The sequence below is a fragment of the Diachasma alloeum genome, unplaced genomic scaffold (genome assembly GCF_001412515.2).
Source record: "Diachasma alloeum isolate Michigan unplaced genomic scaffold, Dall2.0 Dall_scaffold_00195, whole genome shotgun sequence".
In the NCBI taxonomy this organism is placed as follows: Eukaryota; Metazoa; Arthropoda; class Insecta; order Hymenoptera; family Braconidae; genus Diachasma; species Diachasma alloeum.
In genome coordinates this window covers 276,585-291,748 of record NW_021680360.1, presented here as the reverse complement: position 1 = coordinate 291,748, position 15,164 = coordinate 276,585, and the positions used below count along the sequence as shown (strand labels likewise).

The 15,164-nt window shown below is 39.0% G+C and overlaps 1 protein-coding gene across 1 annotated transcript; it reads left to right on the top strand.

Annotated features, from left to right (window-relative positions):
* Positions 1–9,944: 9,944 nt before the first annotated feature.
* On the top strand, positions 9,945–14,453 carry LOC107048586 (lysosomal thioesterase PPT2 homolog). The gene is made up of 4 exons (XM_015271816.2): positions 9,945–10,150; positions 11,793–12,042; positions 12,141–12,259; positions 13,879–14,453. The coding sequence occupies exons 1-4, from the start codon at positions 10,001–10,003 to the stop codon at positions 14,230–14,232; spliced, it is 873 nt and encodes a 290-aa protein (XP_015127302.1). The 5' UTR covers positions 9,945–10,000; the 3' UTR covers positions 14,233–14,453.
* Positions 14,454–15,164: the final 711 nt, after the last annotated feature.

The following is a 15,164-nucleotide window of genomic DNA, read 5'->3' as shown; positions in this document are numbered from 1 at the left end:
AACATCGACTCAACGTGACCAGATGATTTATTCCGTCGCCTCCTCTAGCCTCCTCTCTCACATATCTCCTTACTGAAACCCCAGGTTAATGTTTTTCATAATATCAATTCAGTGAAATATTAATTAGTGTTGTGATAAAACGGTTAAGAAATAAAATAAGTGCCCTTTATTTTCGCTTCATGAGGTGTATAACGCTGTAGATATACATTGGCCTGTCAAACGTTCCACATACGTTTGCCGCGCATTCCGCTTTTAATATGGGAGAGAGGATGTGGAGGAGAGGTTAAAATAAAATTAATAGGATGATATGCTGAATGACAATGTTTACTCATTTTTAACTATTGAATGAAATTTATCATGTAATAGAAAACAGGGATCAAGCTTTTATTGTGCGTTACCGGAATTTTTACTATGCAGCACCGGAATTTTTCTGGTGCTAGACAATTGAACCCACTTTACCAGACGGCACGGTAATTTTTGCCTGAATTTCGCCTGAAAAATTCTGGAATTTTTTTCTCCGTGCAGATTTCCCATCCAAAAAAAAAAAATACAACAAAAGATGCAGGTGGAGGCGCACAGCCGCCGGCACGTGTCCCAGATTACATCAATTACACGGCCAATTTCAAGTACATCAATTACTCGAATCTGAATCAGAAGATCCTTGAAATATTCAACCCCCCCTCACCGTCCGCAAAATGCAAATTTCCCCCCCTCCAAAAATCCCGAAGCATTATCGACAGAGCAGTAACAGAGACGTTAAATATAAACGACACAGCCGAAATACCCTGTACCGAGAGATTTATCGTATGTAGAGAATCGAAGGGGCGGCGCTACCAATCCCCTCCGGCAAATTGTGTATCCGATGGACCTCGTCGAATGGAGACATTACGATCTACTGTAGCGCGTAAAAACATGTGTGCGTTGGGATACACGTGTAGTGGGTCCACCTTGACTGTGTGAAAACGAGCAAGTGTTGAAAATCAGGTGGATTCATAATGCATAGGTCGGGTTTTCGGGTGCCCTCTACCCTATACAAAACTCGGATACATATACGTGGCATAAGGAATCAATTCGTTACGCGACATAGATGAAGAGAAAAGTAGGGGAAAAATTGTAGTTCATGTTTGTCCCTTCAGGGAGAGAAATTGATTCCAAAATATACGAAAGCATAACAGTACAGTGCTACATGAAAATTTAAATTTCGTGGACAGCTTGGTACACTGTTAGAAAATAAATGAAATTTCATGAACAGTTGACTGCTAATTTTCAGGACAGTGAAACTGAATCTGATTTAGATGAAAAAAATCATGAAATTTCAGGTTTCACTGGAAATTCAATAAAATTTCAAAATTTTAAATGGCATAAAGACGAGAATTCCTTAATTTATTTAAATTTCTAAACTAATATGAATATTCAGTGTCACTTTAGCACAAAGTTAATCTTCATTAAGACTTATAATCTGACAAAATTTCAGATTTTTCGGAATTACTTTAGCCATCTAATTATTCAATTTTCTAAAAATTGACCACTGCGAAGGTGGCGGTGGACATGCTCACATACAGACATGCTCACCAAACTTCGTATTTTTAACTTTCAAACCATTCTACACTAGTTCCAAACAAAATTAGAGAATGTGAAAATGGGACGATTACAATGCATTCCATTCGTTAGCAAAAATTTATGAAACTCAGGGAATTTATTCCTAATTCACAATAAACTTGATTATTAATATACATGATACTGTACACAATTATCAATCTATAATGGAAAAAAAAGTAATTTTGTCCAAGCAAAAATGGCTTGACTGTCAAATAATTCTTGCTCTGTCAATTAAGGAAGTATTCATTATGATAACAGCATTGAAGCATTGAATTCTTTTCTAAATTTCTCCATACAAAAGAAGAGGGATCATTTTCCTTGGGTATTGTAATCGGATGCAGCTCAGTCCAAATGACAGAAGTACCAGAAAAAAATTGGAACAAAAAAACACGACAAAAAAGTACTAGAAACAAATGAAGCGAAAGAGTAAAATGGTTAACTCAGGAAAAGAGGTATAGTTCTCGGAGAGGTTAAAGTATCGAAATTGTCTGGAGCAAGTGGAAAGAGACAAGGGGTCGAAAAGGGGTGTAAAACAATTAGCGACGCTAGCTGTCCTCATCCCTCGTATCGAGGGCTTGTCTACGCCCCGACTATTAGTATAATCGCTGACGGAGGGGGGTTTGAGCGCGGCTCACTCTTCCTGCCATTGCCTAACCCTCCCTGGGTCGCGTTAGTTCACTTTAATTCTTACCGAGTTAAAGCCACCGGTTCTACCCAACCCATACTCTTGATGCCACCTCCGGTGTGCCCCAGGACTCCACTTGTACTTAACTCCTTGCGTGCCTCTCACTTCCTCATCCTCACCCTCTTTGGTATTTAACGAGACTGAAGTGAGAAACTGTCGTTTGGCGATGACTGTTTTCATTATCGGTGAAGATGATAATGAAAACAGTCAACACTGATGACTAATGCTTTTTTCATCCGAGTGGAAGCATTGAATTCGTCAAAACCGAAATTTCCGATTTTTTGTGCCAGGATAATCAATTTTGGCCTGGGGAGTTCGAATATTTATCTACCATGTCTGGGTGTACAATCGTCAAAAGAAGTTCGTAAAAAAGAAGTTCGGATAAACGCCGCGCGGCGCATTCACACAGGAATGATAATCAAAAGAAAATGCGGTGGGGTGATGTATTCATACCCTCGTCCATCCATGGCGTGTTAAATCAGAAAACATAAAAAAAAAATATGTAAAATAAAAACAGAAATATCCTCTCTTCTGATTCTGATTCTCATACATTTATTGGATATTCGTGGATTTGCAGATGTTTTTCCCCGGGGTGTTTCCATCAAGCGTAAAGGTGCCGAGGCGTAAGAATCGTAACGCAGCCGAGCAAACAATGGTCTCGAATGCTGGCAGGTTGATCCTCTTTGAGTAATGTTGAAATCTGGGGCGTTCCTGGGAAAGTCCAGATGACCCCCTTCCGGAAGAAGTGAACCCTCGTATACGACCGTACATAAATGCGTCGAGTGTTTGTTACTAGCAATCGGTGAATAGTGTATATATGAGGGTATCGTTCTCCACTAAACCGCAATGGGACAATAATTGCGGTATCATTAACATCGACATTGACTGATTTCCTTTTTCCGAAGGAGAATTGGCTCAATTGGTCGCTGCAATGATTACCCCAGTGGTATTTCTCCCACTGACGACAAAATGGTCGCCTAGACGGGTCAACAAGATGGCGGATGTGAGTTTATATGATACACCGCGCCAATAACATGAAATTGAACTGTGCATTTGAAATAAGTAACAAGTATGGACAGTGAAACGTGTGACTAATCATTGCACAGTTTATTCGGATTTTATTTGTAATTCGATTGTCAAAGAGGCATTGTACATGGAGCGATATGTAGGTATAGTTCTTCATACTAACCCGCAGTGGGACATTAATTGCGGTGTCATTAACATCGACATTGACTGATTTCCTTTTCCGAAGGGGAATGGCCTCAATTGGTCGCTGTAATGATCACCCCAGCGGTATTTCTCCCACTGACAACAAAATGGCCGCCGAGACAAGTCCACAAGATGGCGCATGTGAGGTTACATGATACACCGCGTCAACAATATGAAATTGAACCGTTCATCAGCAATGAGCAACGAATATGAGCAATAAAAACGTGACTAATTATTGCACAGAGTTTGTTGAATTTCATTTGTAACTCGATTGTCAAAGAAGTATTGCCCATGGGGTGATATTTCCATATAGTTCTTCATACTAAGCCGCAATGGGACAATAATTGCAGTGCGATTAACATCGACATTGGCTCAATTGATTGGAAAATGGCCTCTGAGATAGTTTAACAAGATGGCGGATGTAAGTTTATATGATATACCACACCAAGAATATATGAAATTGAACCGTGCATTCGAGATAAGCAACGAGTATAGGTAATGGAAGATGTGATAATTTAGTATGCACAGTTTATTTGAATTTTATTGGTAACTCGGTTGTCACAGAGGTATCGTCCGTGGGGTAAGAGTTACGCCGGAAAGAGTCAACATGGGGATGCAGAGGAGATGGGATAAAGAAAGAGCAGGAGGATGAGGCATATACGTTGAAGCAAAAAAAAACGAAGAGAGGATGAGTGAGGGAGGGACGGAGGTTGTACCACAGGGGGGTGCCTCTTCGCTTTATCGGATCGGAGAGACGACGCCTCTTCTACCGTTTCCCGTTTCCCCGAGGGGACACTTCCGCCCGACCAATATCACCTCACTCCCGGCCGGTTCCAATATCTCTCTAAGTTCCCGACCGACCATGAATAAACTATTTTCGACTTTGAATATCTGAGCGACCCTTTTTTTCGTCCGCTGCGCGGAAAAGGAGAGTCATCCGGGGATAGTGTTTTCTAGTGGAATAAGGGTATGCAAAAATGTGAGGTGAAGGGGGGGGGGCGAGGTGACACTTCAAGTTGAATTAGAAAGATGAAGAGGACACACATTGGATGAAAAATGGGGAATGCCGGAATTTTTGTAAATTATTTTGGGGTTAAGTCGACAGATGACGACCTGCGCGCGCAGGGAGGTGAAGAGTCGCCGCCATGACGGATAACCTCACTGATGGGGATGAAATCAAGCTCGTGCGAACTTGAATGAGTGGCGAACAGTGTCACGTAATTCATTGGCGACAGACGGGTGGGGAAATGTCAAGCGAGAGAACATTAATATTCCAAGCCCGAAACTGGGAAGTAGCGTCGAGTGACAAATATCACTCAACCCCACCTCGCGATTCCTCAACAATTAACGATGATCTCTATTGACTGTAATTTCCCTCAAACCATGAAACATGTCTCGTAATACCTGAAGATAAAGGGTCTCGCGAGATGATCCTTGGACTCCCCATGATGAGATTCGTAATCCGACGCTGTCTCGCATGACAATGTGCATTTCGGAGAGTTTTTGTCAGTCGCTGAGGAAGGGGGGGAGAGGTGATATTTTAAGTTGAATTAGAAAGATGAAGAGCAAGACACATTAGATGAAAAATGGGGAATACCGGAATTTTTGTAAATTATTTTGGGGTTCCGTCGACAGATGGCGACCTGCGCGCGCAGGGAGGTGAAGAGTCGCCGCCATGACGGATAACCTCACTGATGGGGATGAAATCAAGCTCGTGCGAACTTGAATGGGTGGCAAACAGTGTCACGTAATTCATTGGCGACAGACGGGTGGGGAAATGTCAAGCGAGAGAACATTAATATTCCAAGCCCGAAACTGGGAAGTAGCGTCGAGTGACAAATATCACTCAACCCCACCTCGCGATTCCTCAACAATTAACGATGATCTCTGTTGACTGTAATTTCCCTCAAACCATGAAACATGTCTCGTAATACCTGAAGATAAAGGGTCTCGCGAGATGATCCTTGGACTCCCCATGATGAGATTCGTAATCCGACGCTGTCTCGCATGACAATGTGCATTTCGGAGAGTTTTTGTCAGTCGCTGAGGAAGGGGGGGAGAGGTGATATTTTAAGTTGAATTAGAAAGATGAAGAGCAAGACACATTAGATGAAAAATGGGGAATACCGGAATTTTTGTAAATTATTTTGGGGTTCCGTCGACAGATGGCGACCTGCGCGCGCAGGGAGGTGAAGAGTCGCCGCCATGACGGATAACCTCACTGATGGGGATGAAATCAAGCTCGTGCGAACTTGAATGAGTGGCAAACAGTGTCACGTAATTCATTGGCGACAGACGGGTGGGGAAATGTCAAGCGAGAGAACATTAATATTCCAAGCCCGAAACTGGGAAGTAGCGTCGAGTGACAAATATCACTCAACCCCACCTCGCGATTCCTCAACAATTAACGATGATCTCTGTTGACTGCAATTTCCCTCAAAACATAAAACATGTCTCGTGATACTTGAAGATTAAGGCTCTCTCTAGATGATCCTTGGACTCCCCATGATGAGATTCGTAATCCGACGCTGTCTCGCATGACAATGTGCATTTCGGCGAGTTTTTGTCAGTCGCTGAGGAAGGGGGGGAGAGGTGATATTTTAAGTTGAATTAGAAAGATGAAGAGCAAGACACATTAGATGAAAAATGGGGAATACCGGAATTTTTGTAAATTATTTTGGGGTTCCGTCGACAGATGGCGACCTGCGCGCGCAGGGAGGTGAAGAGTCGCCGCCATGACGGATAACCTTACTGATGGGGATGAAATCAAGCTCGTGCGAACTTGAATGAGTGGCAAACAGTGTCACGTAATTCATTGGCGACAGACGGGTGGGGAAATGTCAAGCGAGAGAACATTAATATTCCAAGCCCGAAACTGGGAAGTAGCGTCGAGTGACAAATATCACTCAACCCCACCTCGCGATTCCTCAACAATTAACGATGATCTCTGTTGACAGTAATTTCCCTCAAACCATGAAACATGTCTCGTGATACCTGAAGATAAAGGGTCTCGCGAGATGATCCTTGTACTCCCCATGATGAGATTCGTAATCCGACGCTGACTGTCATGACAATGTGCGTTTCCGAGGGTTTTTGTCGGTCCTTTCAGCCCCTCAATGGTGGGATACAGGTACAAAATGGCCTCTCGTGACAACGGGTTGGGAGGAGTGGAGAATCCAGCGATGATTCTGTGAAATACGCGAGCCTAGCCAACCGCGAATATCCTTGATTAAACGGGAGAAAAAACGCTCCCGAGATACACTCCGCGAGCCTTTGGTTGGAGAGACTCGGTGTGCACACGATACACAGACTCATTTTATCTCCCTATTCTAACCGTACTTTTCTTTTTTTTAAAACGAAGTGGTATTTCAACCGCTATACCTCGACGGTTGAGTTTTCCCGCGCAGAATTGGATTGGTTGTACTTGGATATGATAAAAAAAGGAGACGGAAAAAATGAATAGAGTTTTTTTGAGGGGAGATGTATCATGAAAGGCATTGTTATTTCGAGCAAAAACAAACTCAATTGAATGAAAATTATTGATTCGGTACACGGAGAGAAATGTTCCGTAAAAATTACGGAACTCAAAATTCACTCACCGATTACGGAATCGACTCAGAAAATTTAAGTGACGGAATCGTAATTTTTCACAGGAGATTCAGATAAAAATTACGGAACGCTCCGGAAAATTTTCGTGACAGTTACGTAAAGTTTCCTACAGCCACATTTCGCTCAGGAATTACGGAAAAGATACGTAATTTTTATTGACTATTTCTCTCTGTGTTGTTTTTCCTCTTTTTCATCCGATGATGCATATCAAATGGTGGCTAAAATCAAGAGGAAACTTTACAAATCGTTTTTTTTTATGACGGGAAAATATGCCGTCAATAGTCCAGTTAATGCCACTACAAGCTTTCTGCGTCTTCAATGAGGGTTAAGTAATTATATTTTTTTCATAATTCGTTAACTCAACGCACCAAGTAGATTGTTAATGCTCTTCTATCATTTGGTATTGCTATTTCTTCAAGTGAATGAGTAATAATTAATAATAAATAAATGGAAAACATGCACCATGTGCTGGTTTCTGGCACTTGGGAAGGCTATATTTCAGTTATTGCCACCCTTCTGTGCTAGTTAATGCCCGGTGGAAAGAGACTGGGACCAAAAAGTGCCACTTTTCAATAGAACGTGGACATGATTTGAAATCGTGCGATTGAGGAATAGAAAATTGGTTTTGTGCTAAGATGAGGTGTTTGCACTTCCTCAATTATGAAAATATATTGAAGTAAACATCGTCGGAAATTAGATCGGAACATGGTTGCTATAAAGGAATTTAAACTCTTTGAGGCGTCACACTTACCTACAGGAATGCTCATGTAGATGTACTGGACCTCTGATGCTACGCTTTTCCTTCTAAACAATTTTTTTTCAATTTCAACTTATGAGGTGTTTATATAAATTCAACGTGTAGTGAAGCACTTTTCGCTAAAGTATCAAGCCTCACCGGCGCTTAGTATTACCCAGGGTTCGCGGCGGGGACGCAGCTGATATGAACCCCTCAAAGGCCAGAATTTGGGCCGGTTACCCCCTTCAAGTTATTTACCTAATTGAGTCCGTCTCAATTTTCTTGTTGATTTCAGTTCTTATTGTTGTTAAGGGGCGAAAAAAAACAGGTTCCTCAGCAGTCCTTACGCCCATGCACTTTCTGTCCCGGTAGGTAGTCGCGGATTCAAAATTTTTGGGTACTCAGCCCGAAACATTAGCACTGCAATTGTTATTAACCGTTATCTATCGTAAACTATTACAGATACAGAAAAAAAGTTGAATCATAAAATGTTCCTCTAGCTATTTTTAATAAATTATGTTTTTTATGAAATTTCGATACATCGAACGCTATCGAACATATGAGCGCAGAAAGAGTCGCACACTTAGGTAAGCCCGTTCAACAGTGCATGAGGCGCGCGCTCTCTGTGGTATGAGCCATCCGCGTCCAACTTACCGTTTCCATTTCATATTGAGGGGGATGTTCTATATTCTGCTTCTATTAGTCTGGTTGTGGCTAGAACATCTGGAATACAATAATTGAAAAAAAACAAGACAATCCACAAACCTCGAATGTTTAAAGTTTTATATTTAAAATATTCTGGCATGTGCCTGAGATTACACACACTGTAAAAAATGACTCTAATTTTCACATACTTTTATCCCACTCATGCACCTCAAATTTATGTTCATCCTCATTCAATATGGGGATATAATTTTCATGTACCGGTACGTATAATTAACTAACGTCAGTCAAAAATTACTATACTGTGTGCAAATAATCATGGACACCCTAACTTTTGCCGACAAGTCCACTGATTTTCAATTTTATACAATTGATCATCATCGATGATGAGCCAAAATTTATGCTGGAAACTGGAGCGTTCAGGAAGTTATGACATCACCATCCCCGCCCTGCGTATATTTTTAATAATGTTTATCAAACAAACATAAATAAAAAATTATGGAATTTATCACATAATAAAGTTCTTCGAGCCTAAACAATTCATTTCAATAATTTCTTCATAAAAAATGTATAAAATGCCCCTAATCATCTCGAACTTCATTAATTAATTGCAATAACGATTTCAAGACATTGAAATGACGAACATTATTTTCCCAGTTGGATAATTACCTTTATATTATCACGATGACGAACAAAAATATTAAAAATGTCACAAGAGTGACTCGACGATTTTCGATTCCACCCCTGAACGTTCATAAAGAAGTGGAAGTGTAGGAATTAAGATGTGTCACGCCTAGGTATTGTTCTCACTCGGACAAACAAGCCCTAAATACTGCACAATACGCGGTCTCGATGGTTTTGTCGTTGTCAGAGGGGGAAATAAGGGATGAAGTAACACCCCTTCATTTCAATTCTGGGTTACGCAAGGGGGAACAGGGGGTTAATCGTGGATGACGGCAGTACGAAACAATGCACCTGGCATTTTCGGGGGTGTGTGGTCCAAAAAAGGGTGTCGGGGGAGTAAATTTCAGAAGGGAGCACGCACTGAATGTCACTGCGGTGATGTATTGCGAGGAGCAGAGAAATTGTCTGTTCCCCTTTTGATACTAATGGAAATTCCACGAATTTTCACCGTCCACATCTTTTCCCATTCTGAGACCTGTCCCGAAAGTAAAGATTGATAAACTACAAGGATTTTTAAAAAGTGATAGACTGATTTTGCTTCATTTTTCAATTTATCAACATCCTTTGTTCACATATTTTTCGAGTTTTTTATCGACTGAAGGAAAGGTAGGGATTTCTGGAAATGGTAGGAATCACTGGATAAGTTATCGACTGATGGTAACTTACTGTCAGTCGGTACTTTATTGAAAGATGCTGCAAATGATGCAGGAGAGTGCAAATTTGACGTCAACAATGCAAGGTCATTCGGTGTCAGTAATTTCTGTGATGCTATTGGTGTTAGTCTGTTTATCAATTCTACCTCCGTCCAATTCAGGATGACGAACAAATTGAATATTTTGAAGATACTATTTTTCCTGAATCTAGTCAATTTTCAATGGGTGTCAGGGTACTATCCTGTTGTGATTATTCATGGGGTGCTCACAGGTAGCGATAGCATGGAGGTCATCAGCAATCGGATACAGGAAGTAGGTTATCTATTATCTTCTGTAATCTAGAATGTCACTGATTTTTAATGTAAAAAATTCCATTATATGTTAAAGCAGATGATGAACTTGTTGGAATAATTGCAAATTTTTTGGATTATTGACGCTGTATTGTTGCTTACGTCTTTCAAGAATCTTAATCTTTATGGGAAACAAAGAAATCATTTCGATTGAATTGATTTCCCAATAATTTGGTCATTTAAATCATCACATTGTTTGTTTTTAAATTGTTTTGATCCATTTACTGTAGCAGGGGGTTGTAGAAAAAGTGAAAGGATTATAATCTCTTCTATAACAATGAATAAGTCGAATATTTAAAGTTGAAATTATAAGAAAAATCCATGATATTCAATATAATTTTTCAAATTTTCGAAAAATAATCGCATGTTTTCAAAAAATGAAAATAATGTTCATCTATTGCATGTCCACGTATCACCAAATTCTACAAAAAAACCTAACGCATGAACTAAAAAAATATATTAAATTTCTTTTGTAACTCTATTGCAAATCTGGTATTCTATCGCAAATTTGACTGTGTCTTTGCTGATTTATACAAAAAATTTTTTCATTTTGCCATGCGATTTTTGAACGATTATTCATGAAAAAAAATTTGGTAGATGTTGACTTTCCTACACAATTTATTTTCTTGTGATTTTGATATAAAAATTCGTGGGTGTGACTTTTCAATTACTTTCCGCATTTCGTAATGAGACAGAAAATAAAATATAGTGAAAAAAAATCAAAAGAATTATCCCCAAGTTTTTTTGCCGATAAAATAACAAGAAAATCAGTCATGTAGAAAAATACAAATCTATGGACGTTTTTCTATTAAATATCTGTCGAAAAATCGGTGGGAACGGCTGTAACTTTTGCGAGAGAATTTCAATAGAATTCTTATAGTGTTCCAATGGAAATTCAATAAAATGTCCCAGTAAAAGCGCTCGGTTTTTCTATAAAACTTTTTGGCATTCCTACCTACAGCCGTTGTGACAAAAAATATTATTCGTCACACAGCCGAAAAAAACTTTTCTAATGATGAAATATCCTTTATAGTCGCTCAGTCGCATTTTATTTCCCCTTAATTGCTTTCTCGCCAGCGTGAAGACTTCCCCACTCCCTTCCCCTCTCTACTCCCGAATGTAAACACATTGATATTTTCTTACATGCGCCATTGTTTCGCCTTTTTGTCGTGTTGAATCAATTTATTTATGCACAAAAAAGAAATTTCCCACCCAAACTTGATAATTAAGTCAGAAAATTATCATGTAAAACCGTTTAAGTCGATTTTGGCTATTGGTCATTTTTTCGAAACTTTAAGAAAAAAACTCTGTAGCTCAAAAATTAAAGGCCCTGGACTATTTTGAACATTTTAAACGTGTGCCGGGTAGACGGACATTAAACAATCAATTTTTTTGCGCCAATTATTCGTTTTTAGACACATATAATCGACTTTCAATGCATGAGAAATCTCACTCCAACAGGCGGCGACTTTTAACTCGTCGTAGTCTTCCCTTAATTTAGCAGAAGATACCACATCCCATTCAAGTAACTCTCGAATAACTGCAAACTGGTCATCCCCTCAATCACTGGATTAATTGTATCGATTGTTGTACTTATCTCGCAGATGCATCCCGGAACGGAGGTGTATAACACCCCGCGATACGCTGGATGGAGCAGTTTAGAGCCCATGTGGCGTCAGATAGAGGAAATTGGTGAGGATGTGATGGCTATTGCTGCCGCGTTTCCGGAGGGCATCAATCTCCTGGGGTACAGCCAGGGAGGATTGATAGCCAGAGCTATTCTCCAGAGATTCCCCAATCATAATGTCAGAAACTTCATTTCCTTGAGCTCACCACAAGCTGGAGAGTACGGAAGTATGTTCAATCATGGGATCTAGACAGGGTGTCAATCGTCCATCAATTGAAAATCGAATCATATTTCTTTCATACTGTTTTATTTTGTTCTTTTTTAGCAAAGTTTCTGCATTTGTTCTTCCCTAATTTAGTGTGTGAAACTGCGTATGAATTGTTTTACTCGAGAATTGGACAACACACTAGTGTTGGGAATTACTGGAACGATCCGTATCACCAGGTAAGATTCATTCACATTGTCAATTAATATTTTTAGAAAATAAAATTGTAGTTTCCAAAACCAAGTTAAGGGGAGACTACTATGAGTTTTAAAGGTCGCGCGCGATTGGAGTGAGATTTCTCATACATTGAAGATCGATTATATAGGTCTGAAAACGAATGATTAGTGCAAAAAAATTAATTGTTTATTGTTCGTTCGTCCCACACACGCTTAAAATGTTAAAAAAAACGTTCAGGACCTCCAATTTTTGAGCTACAGAGGTTACTTTTTTCAAAATTTTTGAAAAAATGGGTGCAATTCGCGATGTTGACTGGGAGTGAGGCGGCGCTGATGCTTCAACATGGCTGACATAAAACGTTTCGAATGAAATCAACAAAAGTGGTATTAGGGGTAGCTTCGCATTGATATACACAATTGAAGCTTGTCTCTGATTCGATTAATTATGCTCTTCAATAACAAATGGGTTTTTACTCCATTGATCCCCTTTGGACCTGAAAGTGTGACTGAAAATTTTCAATTCGAAAATTTTATGTCAGTCATCTTTAATTATAAGCTTCAGTGACGCCATTCGTCAATTTAACATCGCGAATAATAATTACGAATTTGTTTTCCGATAATCGACTTCTACATAGCTAATTTCGTTTTGTTTACTATGAAAATTTGCGCCAACCATGTAAAATAGGTAGAAAAATAATCCTTAAAATATTTAAAATATATTCTCGATTCTTTCAGAAACATTTTTCTGGCCATTTTACATGAATGGTGCAATTTGTTATTAAAAATATAACAAAATTAGTTGTGTAGGAGTTGAATTTCAAAAAACTGATTCGTAATTGTGATTATACACATTTTTTCAAAAATTTTGAAATAAAAGAAACCTCTGTAGCTCAAAAATTGGAAGCCCTTGAGTATTTTCAACTTTTTAAGCGTCTGCGGAGCAAACGAACAATAAACAATCAATTTTTTGCACTGATTATTCATTTTTAGATATATTTAATCGATCTTCAATACATGAAAAATCGCATTCTAATATCCTGCGACTTTTAAAACTCATAGTAATCTCCCCTTAATGATTCTAAGGAACTCATGGATTCAAAAAAGGCATAATGTCTGGAAGGCTGAAAATAAGAAATTACTTATTCAATTTCAAGTGGAAAATCGAAAAAAATTTATAACCAAAAGTCTACCACGGAGATTCTCAAATTAAGAACCTTTGCGTGGTTAGACTATGAAAACCCGACAGGGATAAAGTTGTAGAAGATTTGTACATTACTTTTTATTGAGTCAATTTCTTGAAAATCGTCAAAACGACTGTTAGAGGGTTAGCCCATGGTAAAAGGGAAGTGCAAATCTCACCCAAAGCGTTTGTACCTCCCCGATGCCGCGTATAAGACAAATGAAGAAAATTATGTGAAGAACAAAGGATTTATAAACATGACTAAACTCATTTTTGAACCTGAATGTTCTTATTCGAAATTCTTTCCTGAAATATTCATATTCGCTATTCGATTTGGCACGTTTCACCACTTCGCTAAAAGCCTTGCGTTCGCTATTGCCTTGTTCTCATTTCCTAACAATTTTTTGATGATCATTCTGACGAGACATCTTTTTCTGTCTAGGAATTATATTTTCGATACAGTAAATTTCTCCCACTCGTGAATGGCGAGGAGCAATCACTAAATAGTACTCAGTTTAAAAGCGGCCTGACCAAGTTGAATAAAATGGTGTTGATCGGAGGTCCCGACGACGGAGTGATAACCCCTTGGCAAAGTAGTCAATTCGGTTATTTCGATAGTAACAACACTGTACTGGACATGAGAAACAGGCCTATCTACAAAACCGACGCAATCGGCCTCAAAACACTAGATAAAGCCAAAAAAATCATCACTCATACTGTGCCAGGGATCTCCCACTTCATGTGGCATAAGAACGAAACCATCACTGATCTTTACATTCTACCGTATTTAGATTAAACCACTAATGAATGAATAGTTCAATTCAGTCGAAATTATAAATAATCAATCAACGAGGTAAAAGACTGATCGGCGCAGCTAGCCATGACGATTTGCTACCGAATTTTTGGATTTTAATTTAAGCAAGAATATTCGACAGCTCATCATTTCGAACTAAGAATTAAATTATTGTGCAAATAATGAATAAATTAAGTGGAATCTTGACAATTCAACGTTTCTTTTTTTCCAACGTTCTAAATGACGGTCCAAACTTCCATGTTTTATCAGTCAACCTCCTTCTGATAACAATAACAAGCTTTGTTGCTAATGACTAAAGACTATTCTTGACTTTTATGCGTGCAACCAAACCGTGAATTATAACAAAAGAGGGAAAAAAGTGGATACTCATCTCTGTTACTATGTTATGCCCCAGATTTGGTCGATTGTCTTATTGTTGAATATGTGGACATACAGCGTTGTCAGCGTGACACTTGCCGGTGTAGCTGGATTATGCTGACCAAGCAATGAAATATAAACAATCAATGTATAGTGATGCCGTCGAGACTAGTCGAGAATGATATTGAAGAGATCACGGTCTGGAAAAACATCGAAAGTTTTGGAATCGTCGCAACCGCGAAAGACATTGCATCCTTGCATCTCGTCACAATTCCGGGAGGATTTATCTTGCCTGGATCTCGAGATTTTCGGTTTTTTAAGGGTGCCAAGTGAATTTGGCGATGACCTTGAAAATTGACATTCACCAACAAAGTTATAATTTTTTTAATTAATGGTATTAGAGAGATGGTGAACATCGGTGACAATTTTAAAATGTTAGAACTTGTGGATATTGAGAAATTAAATAAACAAAATCAGTCTTATACACGGCCTCTTATGGAGTTTTGATTAAATTGAACGTTTCAACCGCCTAGGAACTCAAGAAAAATTTAAAAAAA

What these genes read in the sequence shown, in the direction of transcription:
- LOC107048586 (XM_015271816.2), top strand. Translation starts at nt 10,001, where the DNA reads ATGACGAACAAATTGAATATTTTGAAGATACTATTTTTCCTGAATCTA. An exon ending in TCAGCAATCGGATACAGGAA is followed by an intron (nt 10,151 to 11,792) that starts GTAGGTTATCTA and finishes CTTATCTCGCAG; the next exon opens with ATGCATCCCGGAACGGAGGT. An exon ending in GGAACGATCCGTATCACCAG is followed by an intron (nt 12,260 to 13,878) that starts GTAAGATTCATT and finishes TTTTCTGTCTAG; the next exon opens with GAATTATATTTTCGATACAG.